The sequence below is a fragment of the Vigna radiata genome, chromosome 7 (genome assembly GCF_000741045.1).
Source record: "Vigna radiata var. radiata cultivar VC1973A chromosome 7, Vradiata_ver6, whole genome shotgun sequence".
Lineage (NCBI taxonomy): Eukaryota > Viridiplantae > Streptophyta > Magnoliopsida > Fabales > Fabaceae > Vigna > Vigna radiata.
Genome location: NC_028357.1, coordinates 13330207 through 13344452, shown reverse-complemented (window position 1 = coordinate 13344452; position 14246 = coordinate 13330207). Strand labels below are relative to the sequence as shown.

The 14246-nt window shown below is 33.8% G+C and overlaps 1 protein-coding gene across 4 annotated transcripts; it reads left to right on the top strand.

Annotated features, from left to right (window-relative positions):
• The first annotated feature begins 328 nt into the window (after positions 1-328).
• LOC106765449 lies at positions 329-5541 on the top strand. 4 transcript variants are annotated; one of them, XM_014650076.2, is made up of 9 exons: positions 329-734; positions 1003-1479; positions 1604-1762; positions 2380-2735; positions 3399-3610; positions 3697-3953; positions 4047-4225; positions 4548-4638; positions 5131-5541. In XM_014650076.2, exons 2-8 carry the CDS (start codon positions 1257-1259, stop codon positions 4617-4619), a joined length of 1458 nt encoding a protein of 485 aa, XP_014505562.1. In that variant the 5' UTR covers positions 329-734; positions 1003-1256; the 3' UTR covers positions 4620-4638; positions 5131-5541. The 4 variants fall into 4 exon arrangements, with proteins under 4 accessions (XP_014505562.1, XP_022638864.1, XP_022638863.1 ...); XM_022783143.1 differs by having other exon boundaries at positions 4851-5541; XM_022783142.1 differs by having other exon boundaries at positions 4548-4663; positions 4851-5541.
• The last annotated feature ends 8705 nt before the right edge of the window (positions 5542-14246 follow it).

The window sequence follows — 14246 nt, the reverse complement described above, 5'->3', positions numbered from 1 at the left end:
ATGAGATGTTGGTGTCAATAATGAATTTTGTTTGTAAAATTTAATTCAAAGTACATTAATTTTCACATGTAAAATATACCTACCTTAGGCATCTCAAATGTAGTAATACTAGTATCAATCAATTCATTTAATTTGTTTAGCAAGTGTGAAACGACAATATGATGTGGAATCACGGGGTTCCAACGTAGTCTGAAAGTGAATTAGGGCAGAGATACCTACTCAATATATCTCAAATATGAATAAAAAAAAATCTCAATTATGAATAAAAAAACATCTCAATTAATAATTCAACATAAAAGCTATGTTGGATTAGTACACACGCGCAAGCGCAAATATACATTAACGCAATTTGGACAAAACAAGAACTGAGAACACAACCGGAAAAAACTTCATCGTATTACAGGCACATACCATAGTCCATATACATAGATAGAAAGAATTACCCACACATCCACGAAAAACGGTGCGTTACACTGTCGGTGTCAGAAGCTCTGAAACACACACAAAGTGCAAATAAACGATAAATGGAAACTTTGCAATAGCCAAAGTGCGGATCGTGATGTTTGATTCGTAAAGCGACACCCCATCACAACCCCACTTGCTTTTATGCTCCGGCGGTGCATCACCCTTAATAGATCCTCAGCGTCACCCAATCATTACGACTTGTTTCTCCCGGAAAGATCTCATCTTGGGAAGATTTTCTATGCTCTGCATTGTTAGTTTGGTTAATCCCTGTAAGTTGTGGCGTTCCATTTCTTCCTCAGAGCTTAAGTTTCGTTTTTTTTTTTTATTTACCATCTTTGTGTTTATCTCTCATTGGGAGAGAGTGGATGTATATTTATTTGTTTAATTTTCGGGTACAATTCTTTGCTCTTTGTGATATTTTAAAATTTCAATGGATAAATGGGAATTTTTGGGTGGTGATAGATCACTTTTGTTCTTTGATTTGATTTTGCAATAAGGTAGTGACATTTTAAGTGAATGCTTTCCCTCTCATTGCAGCTGGTTGGAGGGGCTAGAAGACTGGCTGAGAAAGTTTGAGCTTGACCTTGTCATGTTTTGTTTATATTATCACTCATTTCAATAGTGATTTTATAAACTGCAGCTTCTTGATTTCCCTTTGTCAATTATGTCATATTTGATGCCTGTATTAACATCTATATCTGTAACTATTTAAGCCTACGAGAATATATATTGGAAATGATATATTCTGCAGATGAATTGGTCTGTGTCTGAATTCTGGGACGTGCTTTGGAATGGCTCTGTATAGAACCAGTGGTGAATTGTTGACCGAGAGAAGGGGCATTATCGATGCAGTTTTCAATTCTTTTGAAAAAAGCGATCATGGCTCTAGAGGTTTACGTCGAGGTCGAAGATTTGGTCGGATTACCAAACACAAGCTTTCACGCTGGATTTTCCTTTTAACTGCACTCATTTCAATACTTCTAACAGTTTATGGTTTGAAAATGTTTTTTCAAGGTGAGGACAGAGACATGTGTCTTTTCTATTGATATTCAAATAGTTTGCAACTGTCTCTCCTTTGTCAGAGAAATTTTACATGCTGATTTTTCACTTTTTGTATTTCTTGACAATTTCATTACAGCTAAAATGGAATCCAAGTTCTCAACAATACCCCTTATCCTGCAAGAAGAACGTAACCAACAAGGAAATATTATGGTATCGGATGAGGCAAAGACACCTAAAGAAAATATTGTAGTATCTGATCATCTTGGAACGGTGCCTAAAGGGAAGCGCCGAAAGCGTAAGACTCATTACCCTGCTCCTCATTTATCTTAAAGTTACGTTTTATGAATTTAAAGTCAAATTTCAGTTCTAGCTCTTTGCTCCATTCCCTCCCATGTTTCTAAATGAAGATTTGTTGAGAAATCCTTCTTAGAAAAATCAGTAGTGAAACGATAGTTCAGAAACAACAGATAGCGGATGAATTTGCATATTTACAAGTAAACATCAAGACCAAATACGGATAGTGAAACATTTCTAGGCTAGCGGCATATATTATTTTGCTATCACCATCAAGCAAAATAGTTTCTTTGTGCCATGCGAATCATATTCATTTGACTGGCCGAACTTGATTACAAATCCGGTTGATGTTGTTGCTGTGACATTATGATAATTAGCATTTTCCAAATGATGTGTTATTGTACGTATGTTATTATGATAGTTATATTTAAATCTCAAATGCCAATGGTGTTGCTGAGTTAAAATGACAAAGGAAAATGCCTTTGGGATTTTTCACGGCAAGGTTACATCACTTGCTAATATTTGAATTTGGTCAAGTAAGTCATATGTTCCTCATTTTGCTGACTCTACTAGTAACTAAATTTTTGCCTCCAAATTCCTTGATTATCAATCCTTCAGATTTTCCTTGTGAAGTTGGATTTCTGGAATCGGTAGAAAGCCTTGTTGAACCCCAAAATTATGTGAGCTCCACATGGTTTTCTCTAGAGTATGTTGACCACGAAGAAAGAACTTCCAAAAATCATTTATTTGAACCTCGATTTGGAGGACATCAGACTCTAGAGGAAAGAGAAAAATCATTTTATGCAAAAAATCAGACACTTCATTGTGGTTTTGTCAAAGGGCCACCAGGACATCCAAGCACTGGATTTGATATAAACGAAAAAGATAAGGCATACATGTACAAATGTAAGGTTGCAGTTTCTTCATGCATTTTTGGAAGCTCTGATTTTCTCCGAAGGCCTACTAGTAGACTGGTAATTCTGCAAATTCTTTTAGAATACGTTTTTTGGTGTTGTGTAAATTATCCATGATAAAAATAAAACAGTATTTAGTCAAGATTTTCTTTGATCAAATGCTGAAATGTAGCCAAAAAAATCAAATTGTTAGTCTAATAAAGTGATGAAAGTTTTAATTATTGGAGCCACAAAAGTAATATGTATGTCAAAGATATTGAGTCACAATCAGATAATTTATGTTGCATGTGTGCTGTGTATCGGCCTCCCCCTGTCCTAGGTTTTGTAGAGTAGTAATAAGCAGTGCAACAAAACAACGTAATAAAGAATTGACAGACTTGGATCTCTCTCAAATGAGAAAGTTCGTTCCCCTAATTTTCCATTTGAGTCAAATCTATTGTATTAGATCGGTTTGGTTTTCTTAAAACATCTCCTTAGTTCATGGTGATAATGGAGTGTTATTAGTACAGTCTTTCCTTCAAATTAACATTTCTACAATATTTTCACTTTTTATTTCATTTGCTAGACTTTTTGCTATGAAGTAGTAGAACCCTGAAACTTAATTATCTACCTAAATTATGTGATTATAATATTTCATTTATAGATTAATCATTAATGCATACTGTCTTTGATTTATAAAGCATATGGTGAGAATGTTATATATGATTCTTTGCTGCAATGCAGATCAGTCAATATTCAAAGGACAATGTTTGTTTTGTTATGTTCTTGGATGATCAAACACTCTCCAAACTTTCATCAGAAGGAAACAGTCCTGATGAGACAGGTCACATTGGCTTGTGGAAAATTGTTGTTGTAAAAAACTTACCATATGAAGACATGAGGAGAACTGGCAAGGTGCCAAAATTTTTATCACATCGCCTCTTCCCAAATTCTAGGTAGTTCTAACAGTCCATTCAAGTATCCAACTGTTCTGGCTTCCTATTCCTCATTTTCATGTTATTTAAAAACCGTTGCTTGATAGGTATTCAATTTGGCTTGACAGCAAGATGCGACTCAACTCTGACCCTATGCTGATTATTGAATATTTTTTGTGGCGAAAGAAGGCAGAATATGCCATCTCAAATCACTATGATCGCCATAATGTTTGGGAGGAGGTACTCCAAAATAAGCGCTTAAATAAATACAACCATACAGCAATTGATGAACAGTTTAATTATTACCTTTCTGATGGCCTCCCCAAGGTTGACCCATCAAAGTCAAATGATCCTATTCCAAGTTGTGAGGCTCTTTTTATCTTTGTTTATTGTGAAATATCTGTTTCCTCTCCTTGTGCGTAATAAGATTCCAATTATTGAGTCTTTCACCATGCAGATGTTCCCGAGGGTTCCTTCATAATCAGGGCACATACACCTATGTCAAATTTATTTTCATGTCTTTGGTTCAATGAAGTTGATCGATTTACATCTCGTGATCAACTAAGCTTCGCTTATACTTATTTAAAACTCAGGAGAATGAATCCAGAGAGACCATTTCAGCTATATATGTTCAAGGTGAATTTTTACAGGACATTTACTCACACTTACTCTGTGCATTGCCATATAAAGTGAGGGTTATTTCTATGACAATTTATAAAAAGTGTTTTCTGCATAAAACTTTCTGATTCTCTTAATTTTGACCCTTTACAAGTCGTAGGTTTTTGCAGCCTCGCATACCTAATGGTCATGTTCTATCCTGTTAATTCAGGAACACATTCTTCTTCTCCTTCCTCTCACTAGGAAAAATAAAAGGAGTGGAATTTTTATTTTTTAAATAACTAAGTTTTTGCTCTATGGTGTTGCTCGAAAGGCATTCATGTAGTAACTATCTGTGCAGGATTGTGAGCGCAGAGCATTAGTGAAGCTATTCCGGCACAGGTCACTTCCATCTCTACTAGAGACCGCTTGATCAGTTCCAGATCTTAAAGGTGCCTTTTGTTGCCGCATGATCATGTACTGTTCATTTTGATTATTTTGAGTGCCATCCTAAGAATATGATTCTATTATTCATCATATGGTATGACTAACTGTCTTATTTGATGAATAGTTCACTCTACTAAATAAGACTTGCAGAATTATCTAATCAATTTTGTAATGAGAGAATTCAAGGCATATGAACTTGTATGATTGTATCTGTTAGCTGAACTTTGGAACTTGAAGCATCGGCTGGAAGAGGGCAAACCAGTAGTGAACAAGTTCAAATTTTTTTGAGGGGAAAAAAAATCATCTGATGCTTGATACAATACATTTGAGAAATGGTTGAAAATTATGACCCTTTTTTCTTTTTCCACCCTCTCATGACCAGAGTGAAACTCAGAATCTTTCAATAAGTAGTGTTTATTTTGCACCTTCCTACTCTGTACACTCTTGATCTTCTTTCTTAAGGAAGCTTCCTCACAAGACATGTGTAATATGTGAAGGGATGCACACTACTCTAAGGGCAGAGGTCATTATATTTGATGACATCCCTTCCAGCTTGACTAGCCTGACAAGACATGTGATGTGTATTAAGCTGGAGCAAAGAGAGAGGCAAACTCATTACTTGCTGCACAGTGTATTCTTATTCTTCTTGGAGCCACGGCTGAAGAGTGATTGCAGGTGCATTTTATGGCCAAGGATTTTACTCCATTATGGGGTTCAGTGGAAGTTGTTTATGTGGGAAAGGCAAGTTGATCAAGGTTTTTGTTAGTTCAGCTTCCTCCTGTTTAGTGTCTAGTGTGGGGGATGAGGGTGATTTTGCTAACATGTAAGAATACTTTCTTTTTTCTATTTGTGTAAACATGCAACAGCTTCTCCTTCCTCTCCCAGTCATAAATACAGGTTATTGGGTACTAGTTGCTGGTCATAAAAACTGTAAATTTCCTTTCATTTTAGTAACATTTTTGGTGACAGATATCTTCTTTCTGTAATGTGTCTTCAAATCAAAATAAAAAAATAAAATAAAAGTTTAACTGTTTTTATGCTTGAATTGCATGTGATTGCTTAGAAAGCGACTTGAAGCTCTGATCTTGTTTTTTTATTTTATATTTAATATTTGCTTGAGTGGATGAGATATTGATTTCAAACTTTGTAGCTATTAGCAATATAACAGTTTAAATAAAATACAAAATAAACCATAAGTTTGATGCTTATAAAATTTCGAATATATTAATACGTCTCGGAAGATATTTCATATTATTTTTGTTGTTCAAAAGTTTAAAATATTGCTTAGGTCTTCGCGAGTAATATGGATAGAGAAGAGTAATGTTAATGATGATTTTAACACGTGAATTATGCAACTAATCGATTTTTAGTTATATATAATTCTGATCATGTTAAGAATATCACTCATGTAAGCGTTTCATAAAATATACTTAAAAGTTTTATAAGAAACTACAAAATATATTTAACTTTGAGACAAAAAAATAGTATAAATATTTTAGGGACGTATTTAATATTTTAAGATATTTAAACATAATTAACTGGAAAATATGCGTATTAATTATACTTAAATACAAATTTCAATAATATACATAAAATTATTTATAATAAGAATTTTATATGTTGAATAAAAAAATAAAACCGACTAATATTCTAAATCTTTTATTTAAAATAAATCAAATTTTTATGTATTAGTTTTTTCATGTTGAACCGATTTTTTAGTGGTTTGACACCAGTTCAATGGTGTTTTTGGACAACAATCAAATTGCATGAGCTTCTGGTCGGACAATATAATATAATATAATATAATATTATATTATATTATATTATATTATATTATATTATATTATATATATATATATATATATTATTTAAATTATATTATTTAAATTACTTATATTTTTCCTTTCTAAAATTTTAATCAATGTTTTGACATTTTTATTTTGATCATAGAAAGAGTAAAGTGATAATAATTTGTAGTGATGAACAAATGGAACTGAACTATACTGTACTACTAAAAACTATATTGAACTAAAAATTAATTTGTTTAAACTGAACTAAACTGTAAAATAGTTCAGACAAAAATTGAACTGAACTGTTTTTTGTTTTATCAAACTGAACTGAACTATACTAAATTGTAATAAACTTCAATATAAATTGAACTGAATTACTAACTGAATTGTAAAGTACACTAATTTTAAAATTTTATGAGATTTAACATAGTTTAAAAAGCAATGATAAAAAAACAATAAATTAGAAGCAAACAATCGTTTTAACATAGTTAGTTCTTAAAAAAATATTCGTGAAATTTTACAATCTATTAATCACAATAATTCTTTTTTTTTTTTAAATGTGAGTGAATTTAAGTTATAACGTTAATATGTACTCAAAGATAAAATATAATAAATTACTTAGCATAAAATTATTTAATTCACACTTTAGTACAACCACATCAAATAATTTTAGACAATAAAATCACGGTTTAGATAAAATTCCCACAATAACAACTTTATTTTTTAACTCACGGGTTAATACTAAATTTTCTTGCATAACTATAATTATTGTTTTAAGGGTTAAATATGTTTTTCGTCCCTTAAGTATCATACGATTTTGGTTTTAGTCCTTACTTAAAACTTTGATAGTTTTTAGTCGTCAGTTTTGAAACTCTTACCATTAGTCCTTAAAATTGGACGACGTTAACTTTTGTTCGATATGGCAAACGGCGACGCCACGTCTTATGCCAACTGTCGTGCCATGTTGATTATTTCATTTTCCAAGTTAAACATCAATCACCCTCTGCGACGACAATCACCTTTGATCTTTAGAAGGCTTCAGGAGGCCTTGGGAGAAGAAACATGAAACAACTTGCTAGAGAGAGCAATCGAGAAGAAGGATTAGGAGAAGATTTCTGGAGCTCCTCGTCTCCGATGTCAATACATTCATCTTGTTGTAGTAATCACCGGTGACACCAAGGAATAACCCAAGGACTCCAAGAGGTAACTTTGCTCACTCGTCTATGTTATGAAAGCTTGCTATATTGTATTGCATTTTTGAGCTTGATTTGCTCCGTTGAATATGATATTGTGGTGAACATTGTGTTTTTCTCCGACATCGTCCAATACATAAACACACAATTGCCTCCATCACACTAACCACCATTCCATCATTGTTGTACGACCTGCAACCAAAGCGAAGCCAAAATTTGAACAAGCACCTGAAGCGCAGAAAGATTCAAAAACAGAAACCCAATGGTTCGAAAACACAATCACGCCCTTTAGTAGTAACACCACCTTCTTCTTTTTCATAGCATTGTTATTTTTCACTCAAACATGTAAATAGATCAGAAACCCTCACACCCCAGATCACCCTAGATCACAAATCCCCCAAATTGATTACAGCTCTGTTCATTCTCAATCATGAAATCCTCTGCATCAAATGAAATCAATAGCTAAATGAAGATTCAATACATGTGTTTCATGTGCTTAAATCATAAAAGAGTACAAGAGAGATTATCTTCGCCCATTTTCCCCCATCAATCGTTTTTTATTATCCTGATTCCTCCATCCCGCTATGAGCACAAAATTGCAAAACCTAGCTTTTGTTTCTATACGCGTCGTCAGCTTTTGTGAGGAGAAGCCTCGGGTTGCGGTGGAGAGATTTAAGGCGGCGTCGGCTGCAGCTGACAGGCGGTGACCGTGGCCATGACTGGTGGTGTCCTGGTTTGCGACGTGCAACGATCGACATTGTTGTAGCGGCGAGGATGCAACGTGAAGGAGCGCGATGCTTTCTCTCTCGTGCGAAGAATATGGGAGAGGAGAGAACCTGGCGTCGTGGCCGACGACGACTACGACGGTGATGTCGACACCTTCCTGGTCACGGTGCTGTTGGAGGGCGTGGAGGGCGAGGGAGCAGAGATGGGAGGCTTCTGGGTGGATCGCCGTAGATGATGAAGTTAGGTTCAACTTGAAAAATGAAATAATCAACGTGGCACGACAACTGGCATAAGACGTGGCGTCGTCGTTTGCCACATCTAACAAAAGTTAACACCGTCTAATTTTAAGGACTAATAGTAAGAGTTTCAAAACTATGAGAACTAAAAACCATGAAAGTTTTAAATAGGAACTAAAACTCAAATCGTGTAATACTTAAGGGATGAAAAACATATTTAACCCTTATTTTAATTATCATCTTGGACATTTTTCAGAACAACTATTAGTCAAGGAAAATAATTTAGTTTAGAATTACCCATTACAAACTTGATAATTACAATTAATAGTTTTGTTAAACGTTGATATAAAATCTTAATTTCCTCGTAAATATCCAGAAAGGTACACGGACGTTTCCCGTTAGAAAGAAAAAAAAAAGATATATATATATATATATATATATATATATATATTAATTCTAAAGTCCGCATATATCTAATCTAAGTTTCTCTTCTTCTTTTTTTTTCGTTTTCTGTTCATAAAAATTAGTTAGAGAACAATGAAGGAATTACGCCATGTCATTTGTTGAAAACCTTGTAAAGCAACTAATTAAATAGATAAGTAATTTATGGTGTATTAATTTGGAATAAACATCACAAATAAATATGTTATCAGATATCAGCTCATTAAGAAGAAGGGGCTTAAACACAAAGCTCTAATTGTAAACACAATACAGTTAATTATAGTTAACTGAACCAGAAATTTTTTAAGTTCAGTTTTTAAAAACTGAATTATAAAACAATATATTTAAGTTTAGTTTTTAAAAACTAAATTATAAAATAATATAGTTAAATTATAGTAAAAATAAATAAGTTTTTTTTAGTATAATATAGTATAATTAACTATAGTATAATATAGATCAGTTATTTTTATCTGGCTCTAATAATTTGGATGCACATGTTAAAATGTTAATTATAAATTTGTATTTTACTTAGGGTGTGTTTTAACCCTAAAAACTTGTCAAATGAGTTTAACATACGCCAAAATTGATTTAATTTATTTCTAAAGAAGATTTATATTAAAATGTATCATAATTTTATTTAAAATTTAATTTGAGTTTTTTTTTATGTAAAATTATTTATTAAATTGTTATAATTATTTTAATTTAATATTTTTTAATAGATAATAAGATCAATTTATTTAATTTTGTTGTGATATGGTTGATTTCAAATAAATTTTTATTATTTTTATATTTGAAAATCCTTTCTACTAAGCATTAGTAAAAATTTGAGATTTTAACATGCATTATATGCTTCGGTTTTAGTAAAACCAAAGCATACCAAAACATGGTGGCATTTCTGCAGTTATTGCAAACTTATATGTCTCGGTTCAAAGGGAACCAAAGCATAAGGGGGATATTGCCTCGAGTGTCAAGGGAACCGAGACATATAACCCTGCAGAAATCTCTCCAAGTTAGACTTTTCATCTGACAAACCTTTTGAAAATGGGCTATTGCCTCGGTTGTAGGGGGAACCGAGACATATAACCCTCCCCAGATCCCCTCTCTCTTCTGCAAGTCAAACTTTTTATCTGACAAACTTTTAAAAAATGGGCTATTGCCTCGGTTAGTCAGGGAACAGAGGTAGTAGGCCCTGCCACACCTGCAACCTCAACACTTGAACGTTCTATATATGTTTTGTCAATTAATACTGTCTTAATTCGTCAGAGAACTGTTAAGTCCCTGACAAGTGTACCAGATCGTTATCAAGTAATATAAACGGGTAAGTTCGAGTATCGTTTTCCCAAATGACTCTTAGGCCTTAACTTTCATGTAACCTAATTGCGTAAGACTTGAGAAGAGAATAAATTTGGTGGTTATATGCAAAGAACAAAAATAAACATGCAATGCAGTTGATTCAATTGGTTTTGAGAAAATATGAATGAATGATGTTGTTGGGGTTTACAATTTCATCTTATCCACTCTCATATATCTATTCTTCTTATTTACTTCACTTATTTATCTAATTGCCATGCACACTTTCTTATTTACCCTTAACCCAATCCCTTGGTGAAAAGAGCCTATTATTAATTACCGGCTTGCTATCCCTAGCCTCCCCTAGTAACCAATAATGCAATGCGTTTGGAAGCAAATACAATTGACCGTCCTACCCTTATCCCTAGGCGATATTGGCATAATCAAGGAATTTCCCACCAGTTCATGACATTACCGTATGTCCCCATATCGATAAAGACAAACATCTTTTACTGAATGAGTTAAACAATAAAAGCATTGAGCACAGATGAGAACCCAACAATTGATAAATAAGTATATGACAATCATATGAAATAAATAAGAATTTGAATATATGAGAGATTCAAAAGATTACCAACAGCAAAGGGTTTAGTTCGCCATAATCACGGTGAAACTAGATGATAATAATGAAAGAATGGAAGAAATAACCCTAAACTTGGTTGAATGGAGCCTAAGCATCCAAGGAACCTCCTCCAAGGTGTGGAATAGCTCTAGACGTTTCTCTCTGCCAAAAGAATCCTCTTCTAATTCGCACTGGGGCTATATATAAGCCCAAAAAGATAACAGATAGATTACAGAAAGATTTACAGAATCTAGCTAATAAAACAGACAACCGCCAAGGCGCCAAAATTCACCGCTCAATGGTTTGCCTCTTGCCGCTTTAACCGCTCAGTGGTCAATTTTGCCGCTGAGCGGTTTCCCTCTAATCGCTCTGAGCGCTCAGCGGACCATTATGGCGCTCAGCGGCTTGCTTGACCCTTCTTTTCATCATTTTTCTCCTTCTTTCATGGGTCTAAGTCCACCTTACTTCACTTCCATCTTTAATTCATCTAAAAACCCTGCAAAACAATTCAAAACAAGCATAATATCGCTAAAACCAACTTTTGACTCTCAAAAGACACAACTAAGTGTTTTACTTGATTTAAAGCTCATTCTAAGCCATAAAGGGTGTGTTTTACTATCAAATTTAAGTTTGAAAATAATGGTTTTTAGACCGTTATCACAACCCTAAACTTAGAACTTTGCTTGTCCTCAAGCAAACAAGACAAAACTTGGCTTTCCGCTTTTTCATCAAATAATTCATACTTTTCAAAACTCCTTTTTCCTCATGACAAGTTGTTATACAATTCAAATTTTAGTGGAATCAGAGATGCATACATGCTTTCAATCCAGCTTAATTCACATATTCAATCTATTTCCAACAGATGTTTCATTCATGAATAATTAATCAACTAAACATAGATGTAAACATGGATTTAACAATTCTTACCAAGCAAGTGTTTCACTCAATCACTCAAGTGTTTAAGGAGGTCACTCTACTCTCTACTGTTCACATGTCACATAAAACAATATTGTCATTCATCTCAAACAATCAAAATCTTCACATGCATATGTCATCACAAGGACTTTTTCCAAGGCTTGTATTGTGGCTGGGCTATCAAGAAAATTGGTTTTTCTGGAATACAAAATCATTGAGTTAAGAGAGTTTAAATCATTATTTAAGAGTTCAAGCACACTCTCTTTTTAACCAATCTCACTCATTCCCAACTTTTTCCCTTTTTCCTTTTACATTTTTCATTGAGTTCACTTTACATGCTTTTCTCTTTTCTTCTTTTTTTTTCCTTTCTCATGCATTTTTCTTTTTCATCTTTTGAACTCAATGCTTTTGCTTTTGCCTTTTACTTTCGCCATATAACCCCAAACTTGAATCTTTTTATCACATACAATTATTCTCAACCCTAACTCAAGGTAAATCACTTCAAATAAGGGTCTTCATACTATTTATGGTCAAGGTTCAAAAAGGTATATCATTTAAAATCCTTTGGGTGAAAATTTGGCTAAGTAAGAGCTTTCCAAACATGGCCTCGATCATATGACATACACATGCAATTCAATCAATTATCAAGATTAAGTCAATACCATTCATGATTCTCTGTAAACAGTGCACACAATAATAAAACTCTGAAGCTCAATACCTCACATAATCAGGCGTTCTCACTTCTCACATGAATCCTGCTTAGCATCAAAATCACAATCATGAATCACTTACTCATCTGTTCACACAGCTAGTGAACCATCAACCTAGATATCAACATTCACACATTCTCAATCATCATCCACAGTCAATCATCAATAGTAAGTAACTCATCATGCAATAAAATTGAACCATCATTAGAATCAGTGGACAAGCCAAGCATAGACTCAAACATAAATGTAACCTATACTACTAATTCAAAGTACAAAGAACCTGGGTTGCCTCCGAAAAGCGCTTGTTTAACGTCACGAGCCTGACCCAAACCTGTTTAGCACTCTCCAGTAAGTGCTTATCCTTCCAACACCCTTCAGTAGATGTACTTACCTTGTATCCTTCAGTAGATACTTAAAAATTTAGCATCCCTAAGTAGATACCACCCAAAAAGTGTTCAAAGATTCAATAAAGTATACGTACAAAATCAAATACCCTAAAACTACAAATGTTTATACAAAGTGGGATTTAGATATAATCAATTCATTCCATCCCGGTTGGGATCTTCATCAACCCAACTCATCACTTGCTTTCTATCCACTCTCTTTATGGCTCTTGTGAAGGGTTTCCTGATTTCCAACTTGCCATCTTCTCGACTCTTAATAACAAGCCACTTCTTGTTCTTGAATCTCACTTGTGCTTCTATTGGAAGTGGTGTATATTCAATGTGGATAGTGCCTCCTTTGTCAACCTCCTCATCTTTAGGTACTTGCAAAACATTACAACTATTAGAATTAGTACCTATTTTGTTGTCCTCTGATGCAGCTTCTCTTCTTGACTTCTTATGTCTGTCCCTCTCCTTTATTTTCACTTTCCTTCCTTTGGAGAAATTATACATTAACACATATTCTTGATCTTTCAAAGTTATTATTCCATCATGGATACGCATTGCCATTCCAGAAGTCCTCATAAAAGGTGTTCCTAAAATTAATGGAATCCTTCCTTCATTCTCCATATCCACGACTACAAAATCAATCAAGAATTCCAACTTCTCAATATGAACAATTGCATCCTCCACCTTACCAGCTGTTTTCTTAACAGAACCATCTGCAATTGTTATAGTAGTGTTGACTGGTTTTAGCACTAACCTTTTAATTTTGTTCAAGTAACTTAAGGACATTAAATTTATGCTAGACCTAGAGTCGATCATTGCTCTTCCTATATCCACATCATTTATCACGCAAGGAAGAGTTAACAATCCTGGATCCTTCATTTTGGGTGGATGATGTTCCTTTCTTGGCTGCACAAGTACTTCTTGTTCTTCTTCTTCCGCATCTAGGTTTATCACTTCTCCAAGGTAATAATTAATTTTCTTTGAATAAACAGGAATTTGAGGATGACTTTCTTCTCTCGGAACCATAGTCACATGCTAAATATTTCTCTCATCTGCCCATTGTGACTATCTCTTCTTTTCTCAACTTCTTCCAATCCCTCTTCTTCTTTCTCTTCTTCACCAAGCTCGTCTTTCTCACTTACCTCTTCTTCATCACTACTAATCTGATACGCGGGGCCCAAGCCCACTTTCTTTAGTTAGTATATTTTTGATGTATTTTGTATTGTGTTAGGCATGTAGGACCTTTAGTCCTATAAATAGTCATGCCTACCTTATTGTATTTCACTTTTGAGCTTAAT

Excerpts from the sequence above, each read along its gene's own strand:
- LOC106765449 (XM_014650076.2), top strand. The coding sequence starts at position 1,257 with ATGGCTCTGTATAGAACCAGTGGTGAATTGTTGACCGAGAGAAGGGGC. Across the intron at positions 1,480-1,603 it reads TTTGAAAATGTTTTTTCAAG|CTAAAATGGAATCCAAGTTC; the intron begins GTGAGGACAGAG and ends ATTTCATTACAG. Across the intron at positions 2,736-3,398 it reads GAAGGCCTACTAGTAGACTG|ATCAGTCAATATTCAAAGGA; the intron begins GTAATTCTGCAA and ends GCTGCAATGCAG.